The sequence below is a fragment of the Notechis scutatus genome, chromosome 1 (assembly GCF_049901735.1).
Source record: "Notechis scutatus isolate UNSWTSFEM ecotype Mainland chromosome 1, rNotScu1.2, whole genome shotgun sequence".
In the NCBI taxonomy this organism is placed as follows: Eukaryota; Metazoa; Chordata; class Lepidosauria; order Squamata; family Elapidae; genus Notechis; species Notechis scutatus.
The window spans coordinates 19,667,744-19,693,681 of NC_142009.1; the positions used below are offsets into that span (position 1 = coordinate 19,667,744).

General features: G+C 43.6%; 1 protein-coding gene across 3 annotated transcripts in view; it reads right to left on the reverse strand.

Annotated features, from left to right (window-relative positions):
- Nucleotides 1-25,938, reverse strand: part of COL26A1 (collagen type XXVI alpha 1 chain) — a 212,211-nt gene that overhangs the window by 148,054 nt on the left and 38,219 nt on the right. For 2 of the 3 annotated variants that reach the window (XM_087957753.1, XM_087957746.1), the window contains exons 2-3: nt 21,169-21,291; nt 3,203-3,306 (exon numbers count right to left, since the gene is read on the reverse strand). In XM_087957753.1, coding sequence (XP_087813879.1) covers nt 3,203-3,306; nt 21,169-21,291 — 227 coding nt within the window. The remainder of the gene's footprint in view (nt 1-3,202; nt 3,307-21,168; nt 21,292-25,938) is intronic. The other variant, XM_087957747.1, reaches the window with a different exon arrangement.

The window sequence follows — 25,938 nt, forward strand, 5'->3', positions numbered from 1 at the left end:
ACCAATCCTTGTGAAATATCAGTAGTTTTCTATCGAAACAAATATGTGCAAATATCCTACTTCATTGCACTTGAAATGTGCAACTCTCTAGTACAACTTGCCTTTTTGTGTAGTTATTCTTCATGTGAAACAATGTGAGATATCTGCATTTGCCACCTGCATAAGCAGCCATAACTGTTAATACAGAACTTTGAGAATCCATTCAATGTCCTATAGGGAGCCTGTTAGGTCAAGAAGTGATTAGTGTTCTTGTTGGTGCCAGGGGAACCATATATGGGAGAGAACAACAGAGATGAAATTCTTTTGATCTATTCCTTGTGGGGAAGCTGGGAAAGATTGTGGAGGCTGGGAAAAGAATGGAAGGTAGACCAGACATAAACATTCAAGAGAGAGAATAAAAATCCTCAGGCAGCTTATCTCATAAACGGCAAGCTAGCCTAGATGGTAAGATACTTTGGAAGGAGCATTTAAATTACTGTACTCAAAATGTTTCTCTAGTACTTCAATTAACTCACTATAAAAGAAGATGAGAAATTCTTCTTGTAGTTTCCAATATTATGTATATATCTAATATACTTTACCAAAATCTCATTATGTTTTAGTGTGCTGAATGGGACTTGCAAAAAGGAACTAGAGGCATGCCCTTGTCGGAATGGGACAACTTGGTGCAGCCAACTCACCACAGCCAACTCACTGTGGGGCAACTCAATAATTCAATTTAAGTATTTAAAATTATTTTAAAATTTATTTTAATTTTTGTCATTCACTTTTCATTTTGTCCCTTCTTTTGCATCCTTTCTTTAATGATTCTATTCCATCATTTCTTTGATAGTAGTGTAACTCTTGTCCTGCAGCCAGTTGTACTGTAGTGCATTGGCCATGGCATGTTTTCCCACAGCAAGTTGGCCACACTGAGTTGTCTTAGGCCTTGCCCTTGTTGACAGCAGGGTAAATAAGGTGAGTTCATTCAGCAAGGTTCTCTGTCAACTCCAGCATTATCCTTCAAATGGGTACCATTGTCCTTGAGGGAGCAGTTACATAAATTGGGGGTCATTCTGAACTGAAACAAATTGCCAGATGGGTGGGTGAAAATCTAGCTAGGAGGATCCTCATCTAGCCTTGGCTGATACACCAGTTGTATCCCTACTTGGAGTGAGAGGACTTTGCAACAATAACTCATGTTGCATACCACTCACAAATTGCACTTCATCCAAAACAGAGCAGCCCATATATTAAGAGGTTCTGGACACACGAACACATCAGTCTATGTTAGGGGCCTTTCACTGGTTGTCAATAGGTTTCTAGATAAAATTTAAAGTATCAAATATAATTTATAAAGCCTTACATGGTTTGAGGCTGAGGCTCCTCCAGGACTACTTTTTTCAACTAGAACCCATCAACCTAAAGACAACTCAGAAAAAAAAAGTGGTGTTTCCCCATTTCTATGAAATGGGTGGTGGGCCGAGGCCAGGAGAAGCTGTTTCTCGGTACAATAATGCATTTTTATTTATTTGTTCAATTTCTATGGCTGTCCATCTCAGTCACTGACTCTGGGCAGCTATTGTAATATAATGGTCTTACATTATGGAACAGCTTCACCCAAGAAACTAGATAAGCCTTGATGTTATTGCTTTTCTGAAAACAAGATAAAGCAAAACTCCTCTTTTTAAATTTGATGTAATGAGGCAACACAACATGTGTGTTTATATTGCTCTAAGTTGCTGTTTTTAATTTTGGTATTGTGCTATCATTTGGTATTTTTATGATTAGACATTTTGTAATTATTTTCATACCCTGCCAAGAGTGGTATGATTGCAGCCATTTAGAACCTCATAAACAAATGAACAAACAATGGAAAAACCAAGAACCAAGAAGAGGGTTGACAAAAAACAGCAACAATAGAGAGAAGGGAATTGAGAAATAGCAAATCAATGGGTTTTATTGCAAGTCTCACACTTAAAATTCATAGCAGAGCACCCTTTACTGAAAAACAGCGGGCTTTCCTCTTGTGTATTTTAAAAATTATGCAATTATAATTGAAATAATGGATGTATCAAAAGTGGTTTTTATTTTGAAAAGGCAACTGGACTGATTTTTGAGAAAAAGACAAGATGTTTCATTTCCTATCCTGAAAGCTTCATCGGTTGAATTGGATGCTGTGGGAGATGGAAGGAAAGTTATTGACAGTTAAGATTAGTTGCAAATAAAACACAATCTTTCCATTCCCTCACCACCACTATCCTGTCAGAACCTATCATTCCCCCTCCCACCAACTAATTTCAATAATTGTCAATAATTATCCTTCCATCTCCCACAGCATCCAATACAATTGATGAAGCTTCCAGGATAGGAAGCAAAAAATCTTGTTTTTTTTCTCAAAAAATCAGTCCAGTTGCCTTTTCAAAATAAAAACCACTTTTGGCATAACTATGATCTGAGTAACTGCGAATCTTCATAGATATTTGTAATAAAAGATGTACATATTAAGAAAAATGGCATGTAGATCTATAGAATACAGAAATGTAAAAATATATTCAGTAGTTACTATAGGTTATTGCTTGATTAGGGTGTTTTGTGGCATACATCTATTATCTGTTTGACCATATGTGAGTTGTTAGGAGCCATCCTGTAACATGTGTGGTCATATAACAGAGACGAACATGGTGGAAATGTGTATAGAACATGAGATGCATAGTGCTTCTGCCTATTGCCATGGGAATTGCAATAAATATAGTCCAATTTTAATACCATATACTAAAATTTCCTAATTACCATAATTGTAGACTGAAAACAATGCAACATGGGAGGAAAAAAATATGTTATCTGTCTAAATAGCACATAATAATATATCACTTAAAATTAGTGTGGCTTGGAAGCCATAAAAGCACACATTTATGAAAACCTCAGAAAATTAACTCTTGCTTAAGGTTAAACACAGAGGAAAATTTTGATACAATCACAGTCCAGTATTTCTAATCTAAACCAATAAATCCTCCCAGTTCTAACTACTAGCATATTCCAGTTTCCCATGCTCCATAGAAAGTGGACCTACATCCATAGTCTCCAGGCTCAGATTCAAGTTGACCAGGGTTGTGAGAATCCAAGTCCAACACAGCTAGAGGACATCAAATGGCAGAAGGATGGATGATATACTCACAGCTTCGTAGATGGGCATTGTCTGTCAAGTATGCAGAAGTCTTACCTTCCTCACAGTTGCTTCCAGTGAAACCAGGGCAACATCGCCATTCAAGAGCAGTTACTGTTCGGTAAGCTATCTTGTACGTGGGTCGGATGAGGGTCCTGTAACTAACACAAGCAACACGTCATCCACAATGTTCAGCCCAAAACTGCCAACATCAGTAACTGCTCATAGGAACAAGGTCAAATACAGGTAGTCCTTGATTTACAATCACAATTGAGCTCAAAATTTCCATTGCTCATCAAGACAGTTGCTAAATGAGTTTTGCCTCATTTTATGACCTTTCCCCCCCACAGTCGCTGAGTGAATCACTGCGGTTGTTAAATTGGTAACACTTTTGTGAAGTGAATCTGCCTTCCCCATTGACTTTGCTTGTCAGTAAAAACTATAAAATGTTATTGAAATTGAACTTGGAAAATGAAGATGTAAAACACTGCATGATTCAGTGGGCAAGGAACTTTGGATACAATGTGATGCTTGAACAATGGGAAAATATGTGGACAAAGGGGTTAAAATTTGCATTAAATTATAATCTAAAAGAACATTTTTATGAGATGATGTATTGTTGGTATTTAACACCAGATAAGTTATCTATGATGTATAAAGGAATGTCAGATGAATGCCAGAAGTGTAAAAGTAAAGAAGGGACCTTTTATCATCTATGGTGAACATGTGATAAAGCAAAAAAAAAAATTGGAGTATGATTCATATTTTAATTTAAAAAAAATGAAAATGGAGATAAAAATGAAACCAGAACTTTTCCTTTTGGGTTTAATGGAAAAAGAACTAGAGAAAAAATTTGGAACTTTGTTAGTATATATGTGGACAGCAGCAAGACTATTGTATGCACAGAAATGGAAGGACACTTCGATTCCTACTATGGACAAATGATTGCAGAAGTTGATGGAGTTAGCTGAAATGGCAAAATTGATCACTTTGATTAAAGAAAAGAACATAAGTACTTTAGTTTCCACATGGAAACTGCTTCTGAACTTCATGCTTGATGTGGAAAAGACTGAAATTCTGACTTTGGGTTTTACCGATTAGATTGATAGATCATTATATTTATTTATTTATTTGTCAATCGCTTACAAGATAATAGGTATAAGTATATACATAATTATGAATACATGAAATGGGTACATATAAGAAAAATAAAAGAAACAATAGGACAGAGATGGTAGGCACGTTGGTGCACTTATGCACGCCCCGTACAGATCTCTTAGGAAAGGAATGAGGTCAATAGTAGAAAGTCTAAGGTTAAAGTTTTTGGGGTTTGGGGAGGAAACCACAGAGTCAGGTAGAGTATTCCAGACATTGACCACTCTGTTGCTGAAGTCGTATTTCCTGTAATCAAGTTTGGTGCGGTTAACCTTGAGTTTGTATCTGTTGTGTGCTCTTGTATTGTTATGGTTGAAGGTGAAGTATTCATTGACAGGTAGGACATTGCAATGTATGATTTTATATACTATACTTAGATTGGATGGAAGACGGCGTAGTTCTAGATTTTCTAGGGCTAGAATTTCAAGTCTGGCGGTATAAGGCATTCTGCAGCGAGTAGAGGAGTGAAGAACTCTTCTTGTGAAATATTTCTGGACTTTCTCAACTGTGTTAATATCAGATATGTAATGTGGGTTCCAGACTGATGAGCTATATTCGAGTATTGGTCTAACAAATGTTTTGTATGCTCTAGTTAGTAGTGTAATATCACCAGAGAAAAAGCTAGGTTAGGATTAGGTTAACAACTCTTAATGCCTTTTTGGCTATGTAGTTACAATGGGCTCTAGCACTTAGATCATTAGAGATGAGTATTCCAAGGTCCTTGATGGAGTTTGGATCATCAACAAGGTCTTGACTAATCAGAAATTTGCTTGTTCATATTATTATGAAAAAGCAAAAAGTTGTGATTTGATGTTAATGCCATATTTTATTGTAACAAGGAGAGTTGGAAGTCAATGCTTCTTTTTCTTTCTTTCTTTTATCTGTCCTCACTTCTCCTTCCCCTTTTTCTCCCCACTGCTTTCCTATTTACTTTGTATTTTGTATTTTACATTACTTTATAACTCAATTAAAATGTTAATGGAGAAGATTTTGCTTGTCAGAAGATGTCAAAAAGTGATCACATGACCCCGGGACATGCAACTGGCATAAATACATGCCAGTTGTCAAGCATCCAAATTCTGATCATATGATCATAGGGATGCTGCAACCATTGTGGGAAAACCAAAATACGTTACTTTTTTCAGTGCCATTGCAACTTTGAATGGCCACTCAACGAATGGTTGTAAGTCAAAGAGTACCTGTACAGTTTTAAGCAGCCCAATTCAATATACGTCTATGCAGGGGTGGGATTCAATTGGTGTTACTACTGGTTCGGGTACTATATTTTGTGCATGCATGTGCGCTTTACGTGCACACACACCTGATGCTGAAAAGTGCAGCGCGCAGCATTTGAAAAGCCTCTTTTTTCTTGCTTTTTCAACCTCAGCTGTACCACACAAAGCAGCTGAGGTTGAAAAAGCAGGAAATAAAGTACAGGTAAGAGCCCAGGTAGGTGGGTGGGCCAGACAGCAGCAAACACATAACCAGTTCAGTGTCTGCTGCTCTTCAGAGCTACCAGTTCTTTAGAACCAGGCAGAACTGGTAGCATCCCACCCTTGCAGGTAGAGTTCAATGGGATTATTCCTAGGTAAGTGGCTAAAAAATCACACTCGCTATTTAAAAGTTCTTCATTCATTCACCTTCTTTGTTTGTCTACTTGGGAGACACCCATTGGAACTTATTTCTGAAGGGGCATGTATACAATTACGGTAATGGACAATAAAACCTTATATCTGATTTTTACAATTTACAGAAATTGTCTGATAAATTGAATAGGCTTCAGTTACAGGTAGCCCTTGACTTACAACAGTTCATTTAGTGACCGTTTGAGGTTACAACAGCACTGAAAAAAGTGACTTATGACCATTTTCCCCATTTATGACCACTGCAGCAGGTCACATGATCAAAATTCAGATGATTGGCAACTGGCCCATTATGATTGCAGTGTCATGTGATCACCTTTTGCTATCTTCTGAAAAGCAAAGTCAAGGGGGAAACCAGATTCATTTAACAACCATGTTACTAACTGGTTAATGCAAGTGCAGTAATTCACTTAACCGCCGTGGCAAGAAATGGGGCAAAATTCACTTAACAATTGTCTTGCTTAGCAACAGAACCTTTGGGTTCAATTGTGGTTGTAAGTTGAGGACTTCTTTTTTTATTTTTTTAATAATTTTATTTTTTATTTAAAAAAAAAATTCTAGCTGACATTTCAGTAAGTAACCTCAGTATTGCTAGAAGGGAACAGGAGAAGGTATGTGGGGTCCTTTAGTGGTTTCCAAGTTTGGTTGTTTTGTGCTGACATTTTATTACCAAATTAGGTGGAATCAGTCAGGGCTAGGAGGGAGTGGAGCAAAATTGGGATAATTGCAATTCATAGGCGTTTGACTTGGTGCGAGTTCTTTTGTGCTTTTTAATATTTTATGTTTAAATGGGTTGCATTTTCTAGTTTTTCAGATGATTTTGTACGTTTCTTAAAACCTTTCATTGGGAGTTCACTGAAAGACAGATGGCTTTCTCCTATTTCTCTATTATTTCAAACCTCTTTGCAATTTGTGGCGGAGTCACAAGGAAATATTTGCAGCCAGAGAAAGAGGCAGCCGTGAGCTCAGTGAGCAACTGGGAGGGGGAGGCTTGGATTTTGCAAAAGCTGCAGGTAAACTGAAGGAGAAGCAGAGCCCAGCAGTGTCATCACTCCAAATGGTTGAGGACTTCTTGTATAGAATGTTGTATAGAATATGGATCATGCCCAGTATTTCCTAATCGAACCACAGAAAACTACAATGATCTAATACATATCGATTTTACAGAAGACATTGTTGAAAAAGCACCGTGCAATCTAAAACCATCCCTATCTATTGGACTGGATGGAATATATGCCTACTTCTTAAAAAAGCTATCCACTGCCATAGCCGAACCTCTAAGCATAATCTTTGAAAAACCTTTCAGGACCAGCTCCTTGCCAAAACTATGGTCATAAGCCACGGTCATCCCCATCTTCAAAAAGGGAGACCCCAGCCTAGTTGAAAATTACAGACCAATCTCCTTATGCTGCGTCACCTGTAAAGTCATGGAATCAATTATTAACCAATCCATTATCCTCCACTTAGAGACAAACAACCTACTCTCTAATAAACAATTTGGTTTCAGAAAAAAACTATCCTGTAATCTGCAACTCTTACACTGCAAAAACATATCGACTACACAACTCGATCAGGGCAAAGCAATAAACGCAATCTACATAGACTTCTGTAAAGCCTTTGATTCAGTGGTACACAACAAACTACTACTAAAACTAAAATCCTATGGTATCTCTGGATACCTACATAACTGGATAGAAGCATTACTGTCAAACAGACAACAAATGGTCAAAATTGGCAGCGTCCTATCAAATTCTGTACCTGTCAACAGTGGTGTCCCCCAAGACAGTGTTTTAGGACCAACTCTCTTCATACTCTACATAAATGACCTCTGTGATCATATTAAGAGCAACTGTGTTCTCTTCACTGATGATGTAAAGCTATTCAACACCACAGACAATACTACTACTGTCGTGTCCGGCGCAGGAAGGAAGCTCGGAGTCAGTGACAAGTTCAGCTCTTTATTGTGCTTCAGCTACAACTTAAAGTGGAAGGGAAAACTGCGGCTATTTATTCCCAAGCCGCGGCGGCTGCGACCAATGGCATCGCTTCGAATCTCCCGCTCTTGGCTTGTCCAATCGCGGGAGGTTCTTAATGGGCCAATCAGTGCGGCTCGCTCGGCCAATCCGGTCGCCGCGCGCTTTAGCCAATCACGGCGCGGGGTTTACGAGTATGTTAATTACTGTACAGAACACCCCTCCCCTCTTGGTTCGTTCCTACGTAACGTAGTCCCGTAAGTAGGCGGGGCTTCGTACCTGTCTACTGGACCTGCGCAGGTCAGTTGTTCTTTGGCTTTCGACCTGTTCGGTCGGGGTCTTTTTGTCTCTTGGCCTCTTCGATGGAATCGTCTGGAAGGTGTTGCCTGGCCTGTCGTTGCAGCTCCCTCCCGGTCTACCCGGGTTGGTCGAGCTGCGACTTTCGCCGCTCCTGCCTGGTCTTTCCGGGCTGGTTGAGCTGGCCTGGCTGCTTCTCCCTGGTGAGGCTTCGAGTTGGCTGTTACCTGGTGAGTATTGCTGGTTATGTTCTATTCTTTCTTGGCCCCCTGTATCTTCCCTCCCCCCTTGGTTTGTGTTAATGGGGTTGCCTGTGCTTGCTTGCGTGTCGGTTGTGTTTCTTGCCCTTGATCTTAACTGATCGATGTGGCGTTTCCATGATTGTCCGTCCGTTGTTTGCAGTCTGTATGAGTGGGGGCCTGTTAGTTGGGTTATGGTTGCCGGTACCCATAGTGGGTCTCCGGTAAGGTTTTTTGCATAGACTGCATCGCCTGGTGCAAATGCCCGGTGTTTGCTTGATGAGTTTGGGGGTTTTTCCGGGTTGTATGTGGGGTGCAGTCTGTCAAGTGGGGACCTTAGTTTCCTCCCCATCAGTAATTCTGCTGGGCTTTTGTTTGTTGTTGTATTAGGGGTTATATGTTGTATTAGGAGCATTTTATTTATTTTTTCTTGTATGTCCCCGTGTTCGATTTTTTGGATGGTTTTTCGTAAATTGAACCATCCGTTCCCACCATTGGCCGCCGGATGTGCCGTCGCTGTCAGTGCGTGTCGTATGCCCCGTTCCGCTAGGAATTTTTCGAATTCCAGCGAGGTGAATTGGGGCCCGTTGTCTGACACGATGACATCCGGGAGACCGTGGGTCGCGAACAGTTTGTTGAGTACCCTGGTGACAGCTTCTGTTGTGGTGGTTTTCATGTTGCTTACCTCCAGCCAACTGGAGTAAGCATCCACCGTGATGAGGAATGTGTTTCCTCTTGTGGGGCCGGCGAAATCTATATGTATTCTGGACCATGGCCCCCTGGGGGTCTCCCATTCTAGTATTGGCGCGGTAGGGGGGTTTGGTCTGGTTTCTTGGCAGCATGAGCACCTGGCCACCCAAGCCTCAATTTCCTTGTCCATGCCTGGCCACCAAGCGTAGCTTCTGGCCAAGGCTTTTGTTCGTACGATGCCCGGGTGCCCTTCGTGCAAAAGTTTTAATACTTTCCCTTGTAGTTTTTCTGGTATGACCACCCTGTCCCCCCATAACAAACAACCTTTTTGCAACGACAGTTCTGTTTGGCGGTTTCGGAATATCCTGAACGATTCGTCATTGTCTTTTTCCGGCCACCCTTTTTCTACCCAATGCAATACCCGCGCCAGACGTTTGTCTTTATTTGTCTCTCGGGCAATGTCTGACGCGGTTATGGGTAGGTCGGGCAATGCCTCTATGCTGAGGGTGGTCATCGTGGGGGCCGGGTCGTCGTCGAGGTCGGGTAATGGCGAGCGGCTCAGTGCGTCTGCATGGGTGATTGTCTTCCCGGGGCGGTGTGTGAGCCGGTAGTCGTAGGCGGCGAGGAACTCGGACCACCTCGTCATTTTGGGGGATAGGATGTTCGGGGTGGCCTTGTTCCCCACCAGGATTCCTAGCAACGGCTTGTGGTCCGTGATAATGGTGAATCGGCAGCCGTAAATGTACTCGTGGAATTTCTTTACTGCTGCAACGATGGCAAGGGCTTCCTTGTCCAGTTGGCTGTAGTTTCTTTCTGGCTTGCTAAGTGTCCTCGAAAAGAAGGCAATGGGTGCTTCTTTTCTGTCCGGCAGGGTATGGCTGAGGACGGCGCCGACGCCAAAAGGTGAGGCGTCGCATGTGATGACGAGGGGTAGAGTCTCGTTGTATTGTATGAGGACGGCATCCGAGGTTAGCAGGTCCTTGGTTTTCCTGAATGCGGCGTCCTCACGTGTCCCCCAGGTCCATTTTGCCGTCTTGTCCAGGAGCCTATGCAAAGGCTCCGCCGCGGTCGCCTTTTTGGGGCAAGAATACATTGTAAAAATTGAGCAGTCCCAGAAATGCCTGCAACTCTGTTTTGTTCTAGGGGATGGGAGCTTCCTTGATGGCTTTTACTTTGTTTCCGGTCGGGTGGATGCCATGTCGGTCTAGGAGGTACCCCAGGAACTCGACTTGCTCTGTGTAAAGCTGGCATTTCTCTCTTTTCACTTTTAGACCGGCCCTTTTGAATTTCTCAAGTACCTCCCTTAGGCAACCCTCTAGTTCTTCCCGGTTGGCTGCTGATACTAGTACGTCGTCGAAGTAAGGGACCACCCCTTTTATCCCCTGCAGTAGTCTCTCCATGAGGCTTTGAAAAATCCCCGGGGCCACGCTGACTCCAAACTGGAGTCGGTTACAACGAAACGCTCCCCGGTGGGTGACTATAGTTTGTGCCTCGGCGGTTTCTTCGTCGACCGGCAGTTGCTGATAGGCTTGCGCCAGGTCGAGCTTCGCGAAAACTTTGCCCCCCCCCAGTGAGTGAAGTAGGTGCTGCACTACTGGGACGGGGTAGGCGCTTTGTTGCAAGGCGCAATTAAGGGTGGCCTTATAGTCCCCGCAGATCCTTACTGACCCATCTGGCTTAACTGGGGTGACTATTGGGGTCTCCCACCGGGCGTGGTCAATTGGCTGCAAAACCCCCTGTTTGATGAGCTTGTCAAGCTGCTCGTCTATTTTTTTCCATAGTGCAAAAGGCACCCGCCTCCGTTTTAGGCGTATGGGGGCGATGTTTGGGTCTAGGCTGAAAGAGATAGGGGGCCCTCGGTACTTGCCTAGGGTGCCGTCGAATACTTCTTGGAAGTCCTTAGCCAGCTGCTGCTCCCAGTCGGCTTCCTCAATGTGGTTTATTCCGGTGACCTCGATGCCCAGTGGTGCGAACCATTGGAGTCCTAGGAGGCTGGGTCGGTTCCGGTCCACGACTGTCAGGGGAAGTTTTGCGGTGCGGCCCTTGAACGTCACCTCGAACTGTCCAGTCCCGATGACGGGGATTCGGTTCCCTTGGTAGTCCTTGACTACCAATTTTTGGCTCTCCAGTCCTGCCTTTTGGATGTTTGGCACCAGCCGCTTGATTTCTTTCCAGGCGATCATGGAGAGGTAGGACCCGGAGTCCACCTCCATCCGGCAGGACTCACCCTCGATGTTCACTTCCACGTAGACCTTGCGGGCATCGTTGGTCTCGGCGTGGCCAATGGTGACCGTCTGATGGGTTTCCTCCCTCTGGCGGTCTTCCCCGTTTCGTCGCCCCCGGTTGTCTCGGTTCCAGCGATTGTCGGCTTGGCGCTCTCTGTGCCTGGGGGGTGTGTCGTCTTGCCTCCGGTTGCTTGGTTCTCGGCGTTGGGGGCTGTAAGTTTTTCTGAGCCGGCAGACTCGGGCAATGTGGCCCTTCTTATTGCAATGCCGGCAGGTCGCGTCGATGAAACGGCATTCTGCTCGGAAATGGTTGCCCCCGCACCCCGCGCACTGGGTCCCCGACTTACGACCCCGTTGATCTCGTCGGTTTCGTCCCGTCTGGAGCCGATGGATGTCTTCTTCTTCTTCCGGGGTGTCCGAGGCGGAGTCCAGATCGCCGTGGTGTGTGGTGGTCTCTCGGCGGTTTGCCTCGGAGTTGTCGGCGCGGTCCCCGTTCTCTGCCTTCCGCAATCGGGCCGCTGATTTCTTGGTGGCTTCGGCTGCGGAAGCTTCCGCCATGGCGGTGGCGAGATCGATGTCGCCCTTCGCCATTAGGCAGCTCTTCAGTGCCTGGTCCCGGAGACCTAGGACCACGCGGTCACGGAGGACGTCATCTAATTCCTGGAACTCGCACAGGCCCCCGAGGTCCCGCAGATCGGCTATGAAATCGCTGACGCTCTCGTCCTGCCGCTGGTTCCGCCGGTAGAATTCGTCCCGCCGGATGAGGATGGGTACGGTGGGAGCGTAGTGGTTTTGGAGTAATGGCGCAAGGTCGGCCCAGTCCATCGCCTTTACATCTGCGGGTTTTGCGAGGGCTTTTGCCATCTTGAACACTGCGGGCCCGCAGTGTGTCAGGAAAACGGCCCTTTTCTTCTGTCCGTTCGCGTCCTTCAAGTTGCTACTCTCGAGGAACATCAGGAATCGGTCTGTGTACGATTCCCAGTCCTCGGTAGCCGGGTTGAATGGCGCGGGCGGTGTGATGCCGGCCATCTAGTCGGTCTTTGTCTCCCTCCGGACACGTGCTTGGTGGTTCTTCCTTGGATCCCACCCTCGTCGCCAGTGTCGTGTCTGGCGCAGGAAGGAAGCTCAGAGTCAGTGACAAGTTCAGCTCTTTATTGTGCTTCAGCTACAACTTAAAGTGGAAGGGAAAACTGCGGCTATTTATTCCCAAGCCGTGGCGGCTGCGACCAATGGCATCGCTTCGAATCTCCTGCTCTTGGCTTCTCCAATCGCAGGAGGTTCTTAATGGGCCAATCAGTGCGGCTCGCTCGGCCAATCCGGTCGCCGCGCGCTTTAGCCGATCACGGCGCGGGGTTTACGAGTATGTTAATTACTGTACAGAACAACTACCCTCCAAAAAGACCTTGACTATGTATCAGAATGGTCAAGCAAATGGCAACTTCAAATCTCAACAAATAAATGCTCTTTCTTACATATTGGCAGAAAAAATCAGAAAACAAAATACAAGCGAAATAGTCAAGACCTTGTTGAGGATCCAAACTTTGTCAAGGACCTTGAAGTACTCATCTCAAATGATCTAAGTGCTAGAGCCCACTGTAACTACATAGCCAAAAAGGCATTAAGAGTTGTTATCTAATCCTACATAGCTTTTTCTCTGGTAATATCACACTACTAACTAGAGCATACAAAACATTTGCTAGATCTATACTTGAATACAGCTCATCAGTCTGGAACCTACATTATGTATCTGATATTAACACAGTTGAAAAAGTCCAGAAATATTTCACAAGAAGAGTTCTCCGCTCCTCTACTCATTGCAGAATACCTTATGCCACCAGACTTGAAACTCTAGACCTAGAAAACCTAGAACTATGCCGCCTCTGGTCCGATCTAAATATAGTATATAAAATCATACATTGCAATGTCCTACCTGCAACTGAACACTTCAGCTTCAATCATAACAATACAAGAGCACACAATAGATACAAACTCAAGGTTAACCGCACCAAACTTGACTTCAGCAACAGAGTGGTCAATGTTTGGAATACTCTACCCGACTCTGTAGTCTCTTCCCCAAACCCCAAAAACTTTAACCTTAGACTGTCTGCTATTGACCTCACCCCCTTCCCAAGAGGCCTGTAGGGGGCGTGCATAAGCACACCAATCGTGCCTACCGTCCCTGTCCTATTGTTTTTTTATTTTTCTTATAAGTATCTTTCTCATGTATTCAAAACTATATTTATTCTTATACCTGTATCTTGTTAGCAATTGACAAATCAAATAAATACTAAATACTAAATTGTTGGAGGCAATATAATGACTCTGTAAACCACTAGAGAGTGCTGTAAAGCATTGTGAAGTGCTATATAAGTTAAATGCTATTGCTATTAAAATGTTATGCAGAATAGCAATGACACCAAAAATGGAGGAGATAGACAAAACATTTTGATATAGAAATAATAGAATAGAATAGAATAGAATAGAATAGAATAGAATAGAATAGAATAGAATAGAATAGAATAGAATAGAATGGGATGGGATGGGATGGGATGGGATGGGATGGGATGGGATGGGATGGGATAGAATGGAATGGAATTCTTTATTGGCCACGTGTGTTTGGATACACAAGGAATTTGTTTTGGTGCATATGCTCTCAATGTATAAAAGAAAAGATACATTCATCAAGAGTCAAGAATCATCAGGTACAACACTTCATAATGTACAATAAGCAATCAAACCATACTAGGAAACAGTCAATATAAATCGTAAGAATACAAGCAACAAATTTACAGTTATACAGTCACAAGTGGAAGGGGATGGGTGAAAAGGAGTGATGAGAAGATTAATAGTAATAGTAATGCAGACTTTGGAAATAGTTGGACAGTGTTGAGGGAATTATTTGTTTAGCAGATTAGTAAAAAATTAGTAAATAATTACTATAATTGAAATAATGCTAAATATCTCATTTAAAGCAGAGGAGTTTGAGCAGATGATCTCTGGATTTACCCTCTAGTTCAGTGGTTCCCAAAGTGGGTGGTACCGTCCCCTGGGGGGGCGGTGGGATGTCTTAGGGGGGCTCTGAGAGGCAAGAGGGCCGGCAGGGGGGCGCTGGAGGTGAGTGCCAGGGCACAATTCAGGGGTGAGAAAAAATCCACCCGCCGCCGCGTTCAAGGCAAGGCCCTGCAGGATCATCCCATTGACTTGCACGCTCTGGTGCAAGGAGCTCCACCCCGAATGCAGCCTTGGGAAAGGAGAACGCAGGCAGCGCTGGGAAAGGAGAGCAAAGCCAGAGTGGCTTTGCTCTCCTTTTCAAACATCCTGCTGCCGCCATGTTCCACCCCATTGAGCCCCTTGTACTGGAGACACCTGCCCAAGCAAGTCCGAACAGAGCAGTGCACAAAGTCAATGGGGTGAGCCTGAGAGAGGGAAAGAGAGAGGAGAGAGAGAGAGAGAGAGAGAGAGAAAGAGAGAAGGAAGAAGAGAAAGAGAAAAGGAAAAGAAAGAAAAAGGGACAAGGAAAAAGGGGGGATGGAAGGAAGGGGCAGAAAGGAAAGGAAATAAAGAAGGAGGAAGGGAGGGAGGAGAAAGATAATGAGATATCTGTTCTAGTCCAATCACCTGCTCCAGCAGGGTTAGAAGGGAGTGTGTGTGTGTGTGTGTGTGTGTGTGTGTGTGTTCTCCTTGTAATTTACCAGTACATTTTGATTTTGCCTTCTTCAGAACTGGCACTGTAATACATTGGAGAAAAGTAATTTATTAGGGTGGAGATCTGGTCCAATGGATCCTGTTTAAAGCCTCAACAAAATGTGGAAGCTTCCTGATAGTCTTGGCCATGTATTGTCCACAAAACCTTTAATTAATAGAAGTCAAAGATGTTTCAATGTGCTGGCAAAGATGTTTCAATGTGGAAAAGGGCCTCTAAACTAGGCCTCATTTCAATCTGATGCATCAGGTCGGCATTGAGGATGAGTTTGTAGCACCGACGGGGCGGTGGACTGAAAAAGTTTGGGAACCACTGCTCTAAGTACAGGTAAGCCACATCCCAGCTCCTTGTTTCCTTTTCTTAATTCCTTAAAGATATTATACCAACAAAGGAATTCTATGCATCTGGGAGAATTTTCCAATCACAGAGTCTACAGGTCAAGATGTTATCTCTACAGTAGGGCTTTGTACATAGTTTACTTAAGGGAAGGGAAGAGGAGGGGAGGAGATAGGGGAGGGGAAGGGAAGGGAAAGGGAAAAGACAGGAAGACTTGTTGCTCTGTAAGGAAGAGGGATGGTTTCTAAATGTGATTACGTATGCATCAGAGGTGGCATTCAGCAGGTTCTGACCAGTTCTGGAGAACCGGTAGCAGAAATTTTGAGTAGTTCGGAGAACCAGAAAATACCACCTCTGACTGGAGATTTTACACTGTCATACCTATCAAGCCACACCCACAGAACCAGTAGTAAAAAAATTTGAAACCCACCACTGGTATGTATGCATGCATGCATGCATGTGGAAAAAAAAAGAGAAAGGGAGACAGAGAAAGAAGATTCTAGAAACAAAATACTAGTTCTTCCATTGTTAACTCTGGCTTTACTCACTATTGCCAATTCCTCAAGCAAATATAGCTGTTCCACTACCACTCTGACACACACGAAGTTTCTATTACACATAGACAGTTTTTCATGCTTTACTCAAATGATAAACTTAGGAACTAATTGAAATTTAAGTATATAGCAGGGATTTTCTTACTTCCCTTGCTATTTGAAGGAATGAGGGCTTCTGTTTTATGTTTGCAGTGAGCCCCATCCTCAGCAGAAAGATGAAACCCCACGCCTACAATTTCAAATTGTGGCAATATTGCCCATTGACTATTGTGCTAGAAAATTGTTCCCAAGGAAAATGTGGATCTAACTATGTCTGGCCTACATATGCTAGCTGGGAAATTTGGAAATTGCAGGCTGACACATATGGAGGATATCAAACTGGGAAGGCTAGAATGAGTGTTACACTGGGTAACCATAACAAATGTGTCTGGCACAGCTCACACAGTACCGAGAGCAACACTATATTCTCCTTAAGCTTTTCAAAATATACTTTTTAAGCATGTGTAAAAATCACATCTGAATATAGTTCATAAGGGGTTTATTGGATAACCCAAATGGGCCATTAGAAATGAAATGTAAAAAAAAGTAAAGGGGTGTTGAGACAATACATCAAACCAGATTCCTTACCTAGTAGCACCTGTCGTGTTTATTCCAGCATCAGCTGTTCATCTTCCTGAGCAGTCACTCTGGAGAAGGTCTCTACAAGAAGTCCCCAAACTTTGCAACTTTAAGACTTGTGGACTTTAACTCTCAGAATTCCCCAGCCAGCTATGCTATGGTGGCTGGAGAATTCTGGGAGTTGAAGTCCATAAGTCTTAAAGTTGCCAAGTTTGGAGACCTCTATCTACGTAGCTACTAACAGTCAGTATTAACTTGACTGGTAAGAGTCGGATATGATGAGAGTTGCACATAAGTATTTGGAGTTAGGCATGATGGAAAATACATATAAGCATAGTAAGACAAGTAGTCCTCAACTTATGACAGGGCAGGTTCCATTACAGTTGTAAGTAGTAGCAATCATTAAATGAGGTGCCCATGTGATTACCTTGTTTAATAACCAAAATTCCTGCTCTCCCCATTGCAGTTATTAAGTGACTGCACAGGTCGTTAAGCAGAGCATAGGGTAGATTGGGTGGGAGAGGCCCTGGGAAACCTAGCACAGGCCAAGTCCCACACTGCATATATCTGCCCCAGGCCTCCCAGAGCCCTCCAGACTGAGGAAACCCATGCTCCACTTCCTGCCACATGGGTCCCCCAGGATTTGGGTCTCCTCCTGACCCTGATGGGTCCCACACCCTCCTCCCCACCTGTCACAAATTGTTCTACTCACCTTTTCCATAGATCTCTTTCTAGAAGCAGCTGATTCCCCATGTGGCTTTCCGACATGGAAGCTGCATGGGACCAGCCTGGAGGACCCATGTGGCAGAAAGTGGAACATGGGTTTCCTCAGAGAGTCTGGAGGGCTCTGGGAGGCCCGTGGCAGATATATGCAGTGTGGGCCTTGGCCTGTCCCACCCAGGGCCTCTCCCACCCAAGGTACCCTATGCTCTGCATAACGACCTGTGCGGTCACTTAATAACTGCAATAGGGAGACCAGGAATTTTGGTAGTAAACCATTTTGGGACCAGTGACAATTCATTGTGGCTACTCCAAAATGGTGCCAGCTTCTAGGACGATACCATGTGACTTCCATAGGAGGCTGACGGGCAAATTGGCCAGCTCTCCTTCCTAAAGGTGATCTCTCTGCAACTTCCATAACTTCGGGCAGGGGTTATACATCCCTTCATTCAGCACCATAATAATTCCAAACAGTCACTAAATGAATGCTAGTACGTTGAGGATTACCTATTTTATGTTCAACATCTGAATGAAGCATCTTGGCATTTCTGGTTAGACTAAAATCATCTCCATGGTTTTCTTATGCTGATACTCTCAAATGGACTTTCCCTGCATTCTACTTTTTTTAGAAATCTACTGTTTCTGAGCTCCACTACTCAGGATAAATTACCAAAAGACATGTGCTAAATGGAAAGTCTAGCTTGCATTTTCAACAGTGCATGGTCACAAAATGTCACAATTACATAAACTATGCCAGAGTCTTGTGGCAAAATGTATTATAATTTTTCATAGAATAAAAAACATTAGCCAATTTTTTAAATATGTAAGTTTGTCTCTTGCTTTTTGCTGCAAGAGAATGAAACAACTAACTCTCTGAAAACAGTTAAAAAAAAACAAAGGCCCAGCGTGTGTGTATTTAATCTTTAGCCATATAACTGCATTAACATTGCAACCTAATTCTCCTTTTTCGCTATTTTTTTCTTCATACTCAGGAGAGTATATAGCTGTCAGTATGGATGTTTTTTTTTTCACTTATCAAAAAAGAACAGCAACTTTGTCCAGCCCTGGATATTTTCCGGTACACTGTCCCAATCCATGAAACTTGCAAGGCCACTCATCAGAATGATGACATTTCATCAGAAGTCAGCTCCTTTTTTTTTTATTTTGATGTGGCATAACACATTAGTTGTAACTTGGACTACCTCAAACTACAAAACGGAACTCAAGTGGACTTTCTCGCATAGAAGAGATAAGCAAGCCATTGAAGGGAGACATTCCAAAAAAATATTTCCAGAGAAAGAGGCAAAGGTGAGGGAAAATACCCTCAAAAAAATAACCTTGGTTTGAATGTGTTTGGTATAAGACGTGGAAGAGAGAAACATTGATAGGCATTGTAAATTGCATTATTCTGCCCTATAACCATAAAGACCATTCCTAGAAACTCATCTACTGAAATGCAGTTATAAGGTTCTCTAAAGATGGGGGCAACCACACAAGAAGCTATACAGTCAGTCTCTATTCCCTGGGAAGAGGATTACTAGAGATGTGCCATAGAACAGGGGTCACCAACCTTTTGGACATCAGGGACCACCATTCTTCCCCAAACCCCAAAAACTTTAACCTTAGACTGTCTACTATTGACCTCACCCCTTTCCTAAGAGGTCTGTAGAGGGCATGCATAAGCGCACCAACCTGCCTACCGTCCCTGTCCTATTGTTTCTTTTATTTTTCTTATATATGTACCCATTTCATGTATTCATAACTATGTGTATACTTATACCTATTATCTTCTAAGCGATTGACAAATCAAAATAAATAAATAAAATAAATAAATACTCATAATTTTAAATCCTGCGGATCACTAATATGAATTTTGACTGATGGTGGCTTGCTGATGTTGGTGGGAGAGGGAGAGAGAGAGATCCAATCTAAGCTCAGAGAGCTGGCAGTGATGTTCTCTCTCTCTCTCTGTCTCTGTCTCTCTCTCTCTCTCTCTCTCACACACACACACACACACACACACACACACACACAGAGGTCCCTCTCATATGCTTCCACCCCTTCCAAGGCAGCCACATTCCTTCATTAACCTGCTTTTCAGCTCCGTTCTTGGGGGGGGAGAGAGAGAGAAAGAGAGAGAGGGAGGGGTATCCTGCAATCCTAAATAAAGAACGATCGATTGGTAGGAAAACGGGATGGGGAATTTTCCTGCAGACTTTTTTGGGGATTTTCCCAGAGTCTCTGTCCCGGGACCACCAAAATTTTCTCACGACCCACCAGTGGGCCACCGCCCACCGGTTGGCGACCACTGCCTTAGAAGGAACTTAGCCAGACAAGCCTGGGAAAGACTTTCTGATAAGCATGTTAATCAATGGATGATTGAGGAGTTGAGGCATCAAGGAAATAATAGGAGGAGGAGATTTTACTATTATTTGTAATCCCAAGCCTCCTCCCTCGACCTCATTGGACAACAACCTCATAGAAGCCAGGCAAATATGACTGATGAAGAGAGCCTCATCTGCCATGGAGAAACCAAGAAGGATCTCAAGTGTACACGTTTGTTGTGGATCTCAAGGATATACATTGACTCTTTTACATCTACAGCATCTGCATTGACGTTTTATGTTAAAAAAAGAAAGAAAGATAATATTTTGAGAGTTGTGGAGTATGATAGATGTCTGAACTCTGTGGCCTTTAAGAACCAGCACCTATTTCAGATCTGCTGGATCACCTTCAGAAGGTAATCACTTTCATTGTAGTATATCTTTAGGAATGAATGAAAAGAAACTAGCAACATTATAACATATACCAGGGGTCCCTGGAGTGAACGCATGCACACGGGCAGCTCCAGATGCACGAGTGGCAGGTACTCACATTCGTCCATAGCTCTAGTTCTGTAAGCAATAGGCGCTTATGGACAAATGGACCTGCGTGCATGCCTGTCATGCCCTTGTCAGAGCCAGACTCTGAGGGAGAGGAAGAACAGCCGACAGGAAATGGAGGTGTGGCTCCGGAGGTTGTGGAGGAGGCTGAGGAAGGGCAGAGGCCGGCTGGGCAGTCAGAGAAAGAACCAGACCCATCCCCTCTTCATCCTAGGACACGCAGGGAAGAACGGAGAAGGAAACAACTTGGCTTACAAGAGAGGAAGCGGCCATGATCCCCCTCATTGGTTGCAGCTGGGGAGAATAATATATAAGAGAGATGGTTAAAACAGCATTGCCAGAAGCAAAGTGTGTGTTATTTTGGGCTGAAGTTATCTTGGTTGGCATCCTACCAACAGACTGTGCCTTGTTATCTCCTTGAAGTTGATAATTATTTATCTTGGTCCATTGTGGAAATTCCTTCATTGTAGTTTGTTTTAGTTTTTTATTTCACCTCTATCTGCTCATTAAGTTCAGACTGTATTGCTTTTTTTTGAAGACTATTTTTGAATAAATTTTATCTCCAACTGAGAATTATTGAACGGTGGGGCCAGGTTGGAGGCATTAAAGGACATTTATTTACGTTTTGCATTTTGTTATGTTTGTGTTACACTCTGGGTCATCACACTCACACAGAACCCCCACTGGGCCGCCAAGCCAGAAAAGTTGGGGACCACTGCCATTCAAGCTAACCAGGTCATAACCCAAGAATTGCTCCCTTTTTCAGGTAGATCTCAATTCACATGTGTACAGAATGTCTCTGAAGGGAAGTGTAGATGGTATCAAAGAACGATACAGTTTCCAAACAGCTATACAGATTCAGCAGATCATTCAAATGGATTAAAGTCTTCTTGCCAACCTTTGAATTCTGTCAACACAGAACAGTATTTATCCATCGCTATTTCTCTGTGGCTTAGATAAAAAAAAGGTCTAAAACACAGTCCATTACCTCACTAAGTTGGCACAAGGTCCCGGCCACCGGCAGCTCTGATAAACTCTTTGGATTACTGTCTCCGAGCCATTCTGCACTTGACAGGAAACCGTCCGGGTGACTGTGTAGTGGCACCAATGACTGTGGAATAGAAGAGAAGACAAATTCTGTTATTCAAGTTTAATAACTTGCTTTAGCTGTGGCTCACTGCAAATTCCAAAGACAGGTCAACAAGTACAAATTACCAGACTAAGACTGAATGCATGCCCAGGGTCCCAAGCTTGAGCACAAAGTCAGGTTTACAAGTCCTTACTTAAGGCCAACAAAACTATGAAGCACATTATAGCAGTCCTAACTAGAGGTTGCAAGCACATGAATGATTGTAAACAAGGGCCTCTGATTCAGGAATGAGTGAACTGGCCCTAAGGTCTGTAAAGGACCTCCTGATCATGGCTACCATCTGAGTCCAGGAGACCCCCAGACTGAGCATTACATCTGTCTGGGGCAGTGCCAACCCATCCAGAACCAAAGATGAAAGGTCCCTGAAACCAGAAGGTCCAAAAACCTAAAGCAGGGGTGTCAAACTGGCGGCCCACAGGCTGGATGCATCACATGAAGGCCACGCTCACCCCAGCTCCGCAAAGGGAAAAAAATGTTGCTAAACATCACATGACAACAATGTGACGCTGTGAGTTTGACACCAGTGACCTAGAGCCATTCAGTCTTGCTTGGGTTGAGCTGAAGCTTGTTATACTCTACCAGGCCGGCACAGGCTCCATGCCCTGAACCTTGATAGTATCACTCAGGCAGCCTGAGGTAGAGATATAATCCCAAACTTCAGATGACTTCAGCCAGCAGCTTCATGCAGATATTAAACAGAAGAGAGAGTACCAAGAGCCCTGAGACAGCACACAAAGGACGGGCGACCAGCAGGATCTCTCCCCCATCAACACCTACTGGAACCAATTCCAAAAGAAGCAGGAGAATCAACACAACACCTTGCCACCCTCTCCTCCTCCTAGAGTGGGTCCAGAAGAATATCATGATCATCAAAAGCCACTGAGAGGTCAAGAACTACAAAGATGGACAGACTACCCTCATCTTGCTACTGGCAAAGATCATCCAAAAGCATGATCAATGCCATCTTAGTCCTATACCTAAGCTTGAACCATAATTGAAAAGGCTCCCGAGAACCCACTTCTTCCTCTAAAGTTGCAATGCACCTTATCTTCTCTACAATATTTCCTAGAAAGGGAAAAGTGGAAACTGGCTGAAAATTGTACAGGGTGGTGCAGTTTAGTAATAGCTCATTGAGGAGAGGGCAAACCTTTGCCTTCTTAAGAGGTAGAACTACCCTTTCCTTCTAAGGGCAATTAACCACCACTAGAACCTAATCACGTGTCCCTTCCTAAGAAGCCTCAGCCAGCCAGGAGGGTCATGGATCTAACTCAGAGGTGTCTGCACTAACAACCCCAAGTACCATGTTTACTTTCTCACTTCCAACAGGATGAAAGACAGCCAAGCTAGAACCAGCCGAAGTAACCTCCACAGGACCTGTTTCAAGACCAGAGACCAACCCAGAGCAGATTCGATCAACTTTGTTCATTAGCCTAGTATTCTCTTCACAGATTCCTGTGTGTGAACCTTAGAATCACTTCCACCCAAAAGATCTGAGGTCACACAAACCAGGCCACTGGACAGCTATCTGGAGATATAATAAGGCAGAGAAATATTGACATTTCTCTGGCCTTATCGCCACACAATAGGCCCTAAGAGCAGCTCTGATTCATGTTCAATCAATTCATTCCTTGTCACCTCCAGAAGTGTTCTAGGATCTCTTCTCCAGCTTCAGTTCCTTACCTCCTCCATATATCAAGGGAAGTTCCAGGATCCCCACTTAGGGAAGGGAAGGCCCTTCAGGATGATGCATTATCTGGAAATCAATCATTCTATCACTGGCTATCAGCCATAATACTTAAATTCCTATGTGGCTAGAAGTTAATAGTTCTGAAAGTACTTTGTTGTCCCTCACATTCTGGCTATGAAATGCCTAGAACACAAACATCAAACTTTGTCTTCCACCTAGTCAGACTTATCTTAGTCACCACAAAATCATCATGATCTCGACATTAACCACCACCACCCATTCCTCTTTGTGGCAGCAATTTTTACCAGCAAATCCGGAGGTGCCAGGATTGAAGCAGAAATGTTCAGTACGCAAATAAATGCTCAACCACTGAGTGATGTCTCTTGTCCTCTCTGCCCATGTAAGAAGCGGAATATTAAACTATGGATACTGCTCAATTTATAAATGTCTAGGGCAGAGGTCCCCAAACTTGGCAACTTTAAGACTTAAGAATTCTGGGAGTTGAAGTCCGCAAGTCTTAAAGTTGCCAAGTTTGGGAATCCCTGGTCTAGGTAGATTCTTAATCATCCAAGTCATGGTTATCCCAAGGGTGCTTTTCCAAAAGGCAACTAGACTTCCTTGATTGTTTTTCCTTGAAAATGTTTTGCTTCTCATCCAAGAAATTTCTTCAGAACTTGAATCAGAAGCAAAACATTTTCAAGGAAAAACAAGAGAATCCAGTTGCCTTCAGGAAAAGCACCTTTGGGACCTCAACTTATAACTTATAACCATTCATTTAGCAACCATTCAAACCATTCAAAGCTACAATACCACTGAAAAAAGTGACTCATGACCAGCCCAACTGTTGTAGCATCCCCAGGATCATGTCATCATCGTCTGTGGCCTTTCCAGCCTGCTTCCAACAAGCAAGATCAACAAAGGAAGCTGAATTCACATAATGACTGCATGATTCCCTGAAAAAGCTGCCATAGTTTGCTTAACAACTATGGCAAAAATATTGTAAAAATTGGGGTCAACTCATTTAACACCTGCCTTACCAAGCAACGGAAATCGAGGACTATCTGTAGATGGTGGTTGGTCTGTTAACATTTCTCTGCTAATGTCATGCCCCTTTCAGAGTCTGAATCTGAGGAGGAAGACAAACAGCTGACGGGGATTGGGAGTGTGGCTCCGTTGGCTGAGGAGGAGGCTGGGGAAGGGCAAAGTCTGGCTGGGCAGAGTAGGAGAGAGATAGAACAAGGGAGAGGGAGTTCAGAGGAAGACCCAGGCCCATCCCATCTTCATCCTAGTGCACGCAGGGAGGAATGGAGAAGAGAGCAACGTGGCTTATGGGGGAGGAAAGGGCCCTGATTCCCTTCATTAGCCACACCTGGGAATGAAAGTTTATAAGAACTGAATGCTGACTACAGCAGCTGCTGGGAGCAAACGTGACTTTATCCTGTGTTATCATTGCTTATCTGTGTTCCTGGTCTTTTCCCAACCGTGTGAGTTTTGCCGTGCCTTCACGTGTGGAATTCTTGCTCCTGCCCTGCCAAACTAATTACCTCAGTTTGGTTGATTGGACTTAAAGTTACAGTTTGTGTTGACCATGTTTTGGATTTAACTCTCTGCAGTCAAAGGCTGTTCCTGGAAGAGTGTTTCTCCAGCCAGAGGGTAACCTGGAGGGGCAAAGTTGGAGGTAATAAAGGGGCCCTTATTGATTATCTGACTGTGTTGCCTTTATGCCATACCCCAGGTCAACACAGCTAATATTTTTTATGCTCTTGTCATCTTAAACGTATATCCAGATAAATGTAATGTTGGTCATCACTGAGCTACATTTAGTAAATGCATGACATTACAGGAAGCTTTCAATGTCGCTGGCTCAGACGTGAGCCTGGCAAGCTGGCCATCTTTTCCTTGCCAGGAAACACCAAGATAGGAAGATGAAGTAGAAAGTATACTAAAGGAGGATTAAACTTTACAAAGATTTGACACTGAGGAGGGAGACCCTAGCTTGTTTACATTACCCAATGCAGTTAAAATTTTGCATCCTGGAATGAAGGATTTCCTACCAATAAAACAAGCAAGATAATTAAAAGCTTATCTCAGTTCCTTGGATGCATCTTCTCATCTTTATGGGAATGACTCATGGGTTTGACCTCATGGGGCTGTAATTTTATGACAAAGGAAGAGGTTTTTTTTAAAAAAAAATATTTCAACTGGTCGAGGAATTTTGCAGAAAAAAAATCTGCAAAGACAAAAATGCCCAGTTCACTTCAACTTTCTCTATTTGGAAACGAGATATATATATATGTATGGTGTTCGGCTTGGTTCGGGTTTTTCCACGTCATTGTAGTTCTTTTAAAGTTGTAGCAACGTTTCAGCAGAATCTCATCTGCCATCATCAGGCTTCTGTATTGTGTCCGTCTGTGGGTCAGACTTTTACAGTGGTTTCAGATTTAAATTTGGGGCAGCCTATTGCTGTGCCAGAATGTTTTTCTTCATCCTGATTGGTTGGGAGTCTTGGTCTGTGTTTATTGGTCTCGGAGTTTGCTGTGTTCTGCTTGATGGGTGTCTCTGATATCTTCTGTCTGTTTTTGGCTCTTTTTGTATCTTGATTGGCTGGCAGCATTGTGTTACTTTAATGGAGGCCTTTAGTGCAGCTTGGCGGGTAAATGGACGGCTATCATTAGTTAGGAAGCTGGGTTTCATCTGGGTGCCTGGTTGGGGTGTGTTTGAGCTGGAGGTATCAGGGGGATCTGTTTGTGCCCAGGTGTTTGCCTGGCTTGTGGTGTGGAGATTTTTTTGTTTGTGAGTGCAGGCTTCCAAATGATTGACAGCCTGGTGGAATCATCTCTTCTGTTCATGCTTTCTGGTCTTTTTCAATCTCTATGGCTTCTCTGATGACTCTGTGGCTAGGGTTTCCATAGTGGCCAGGG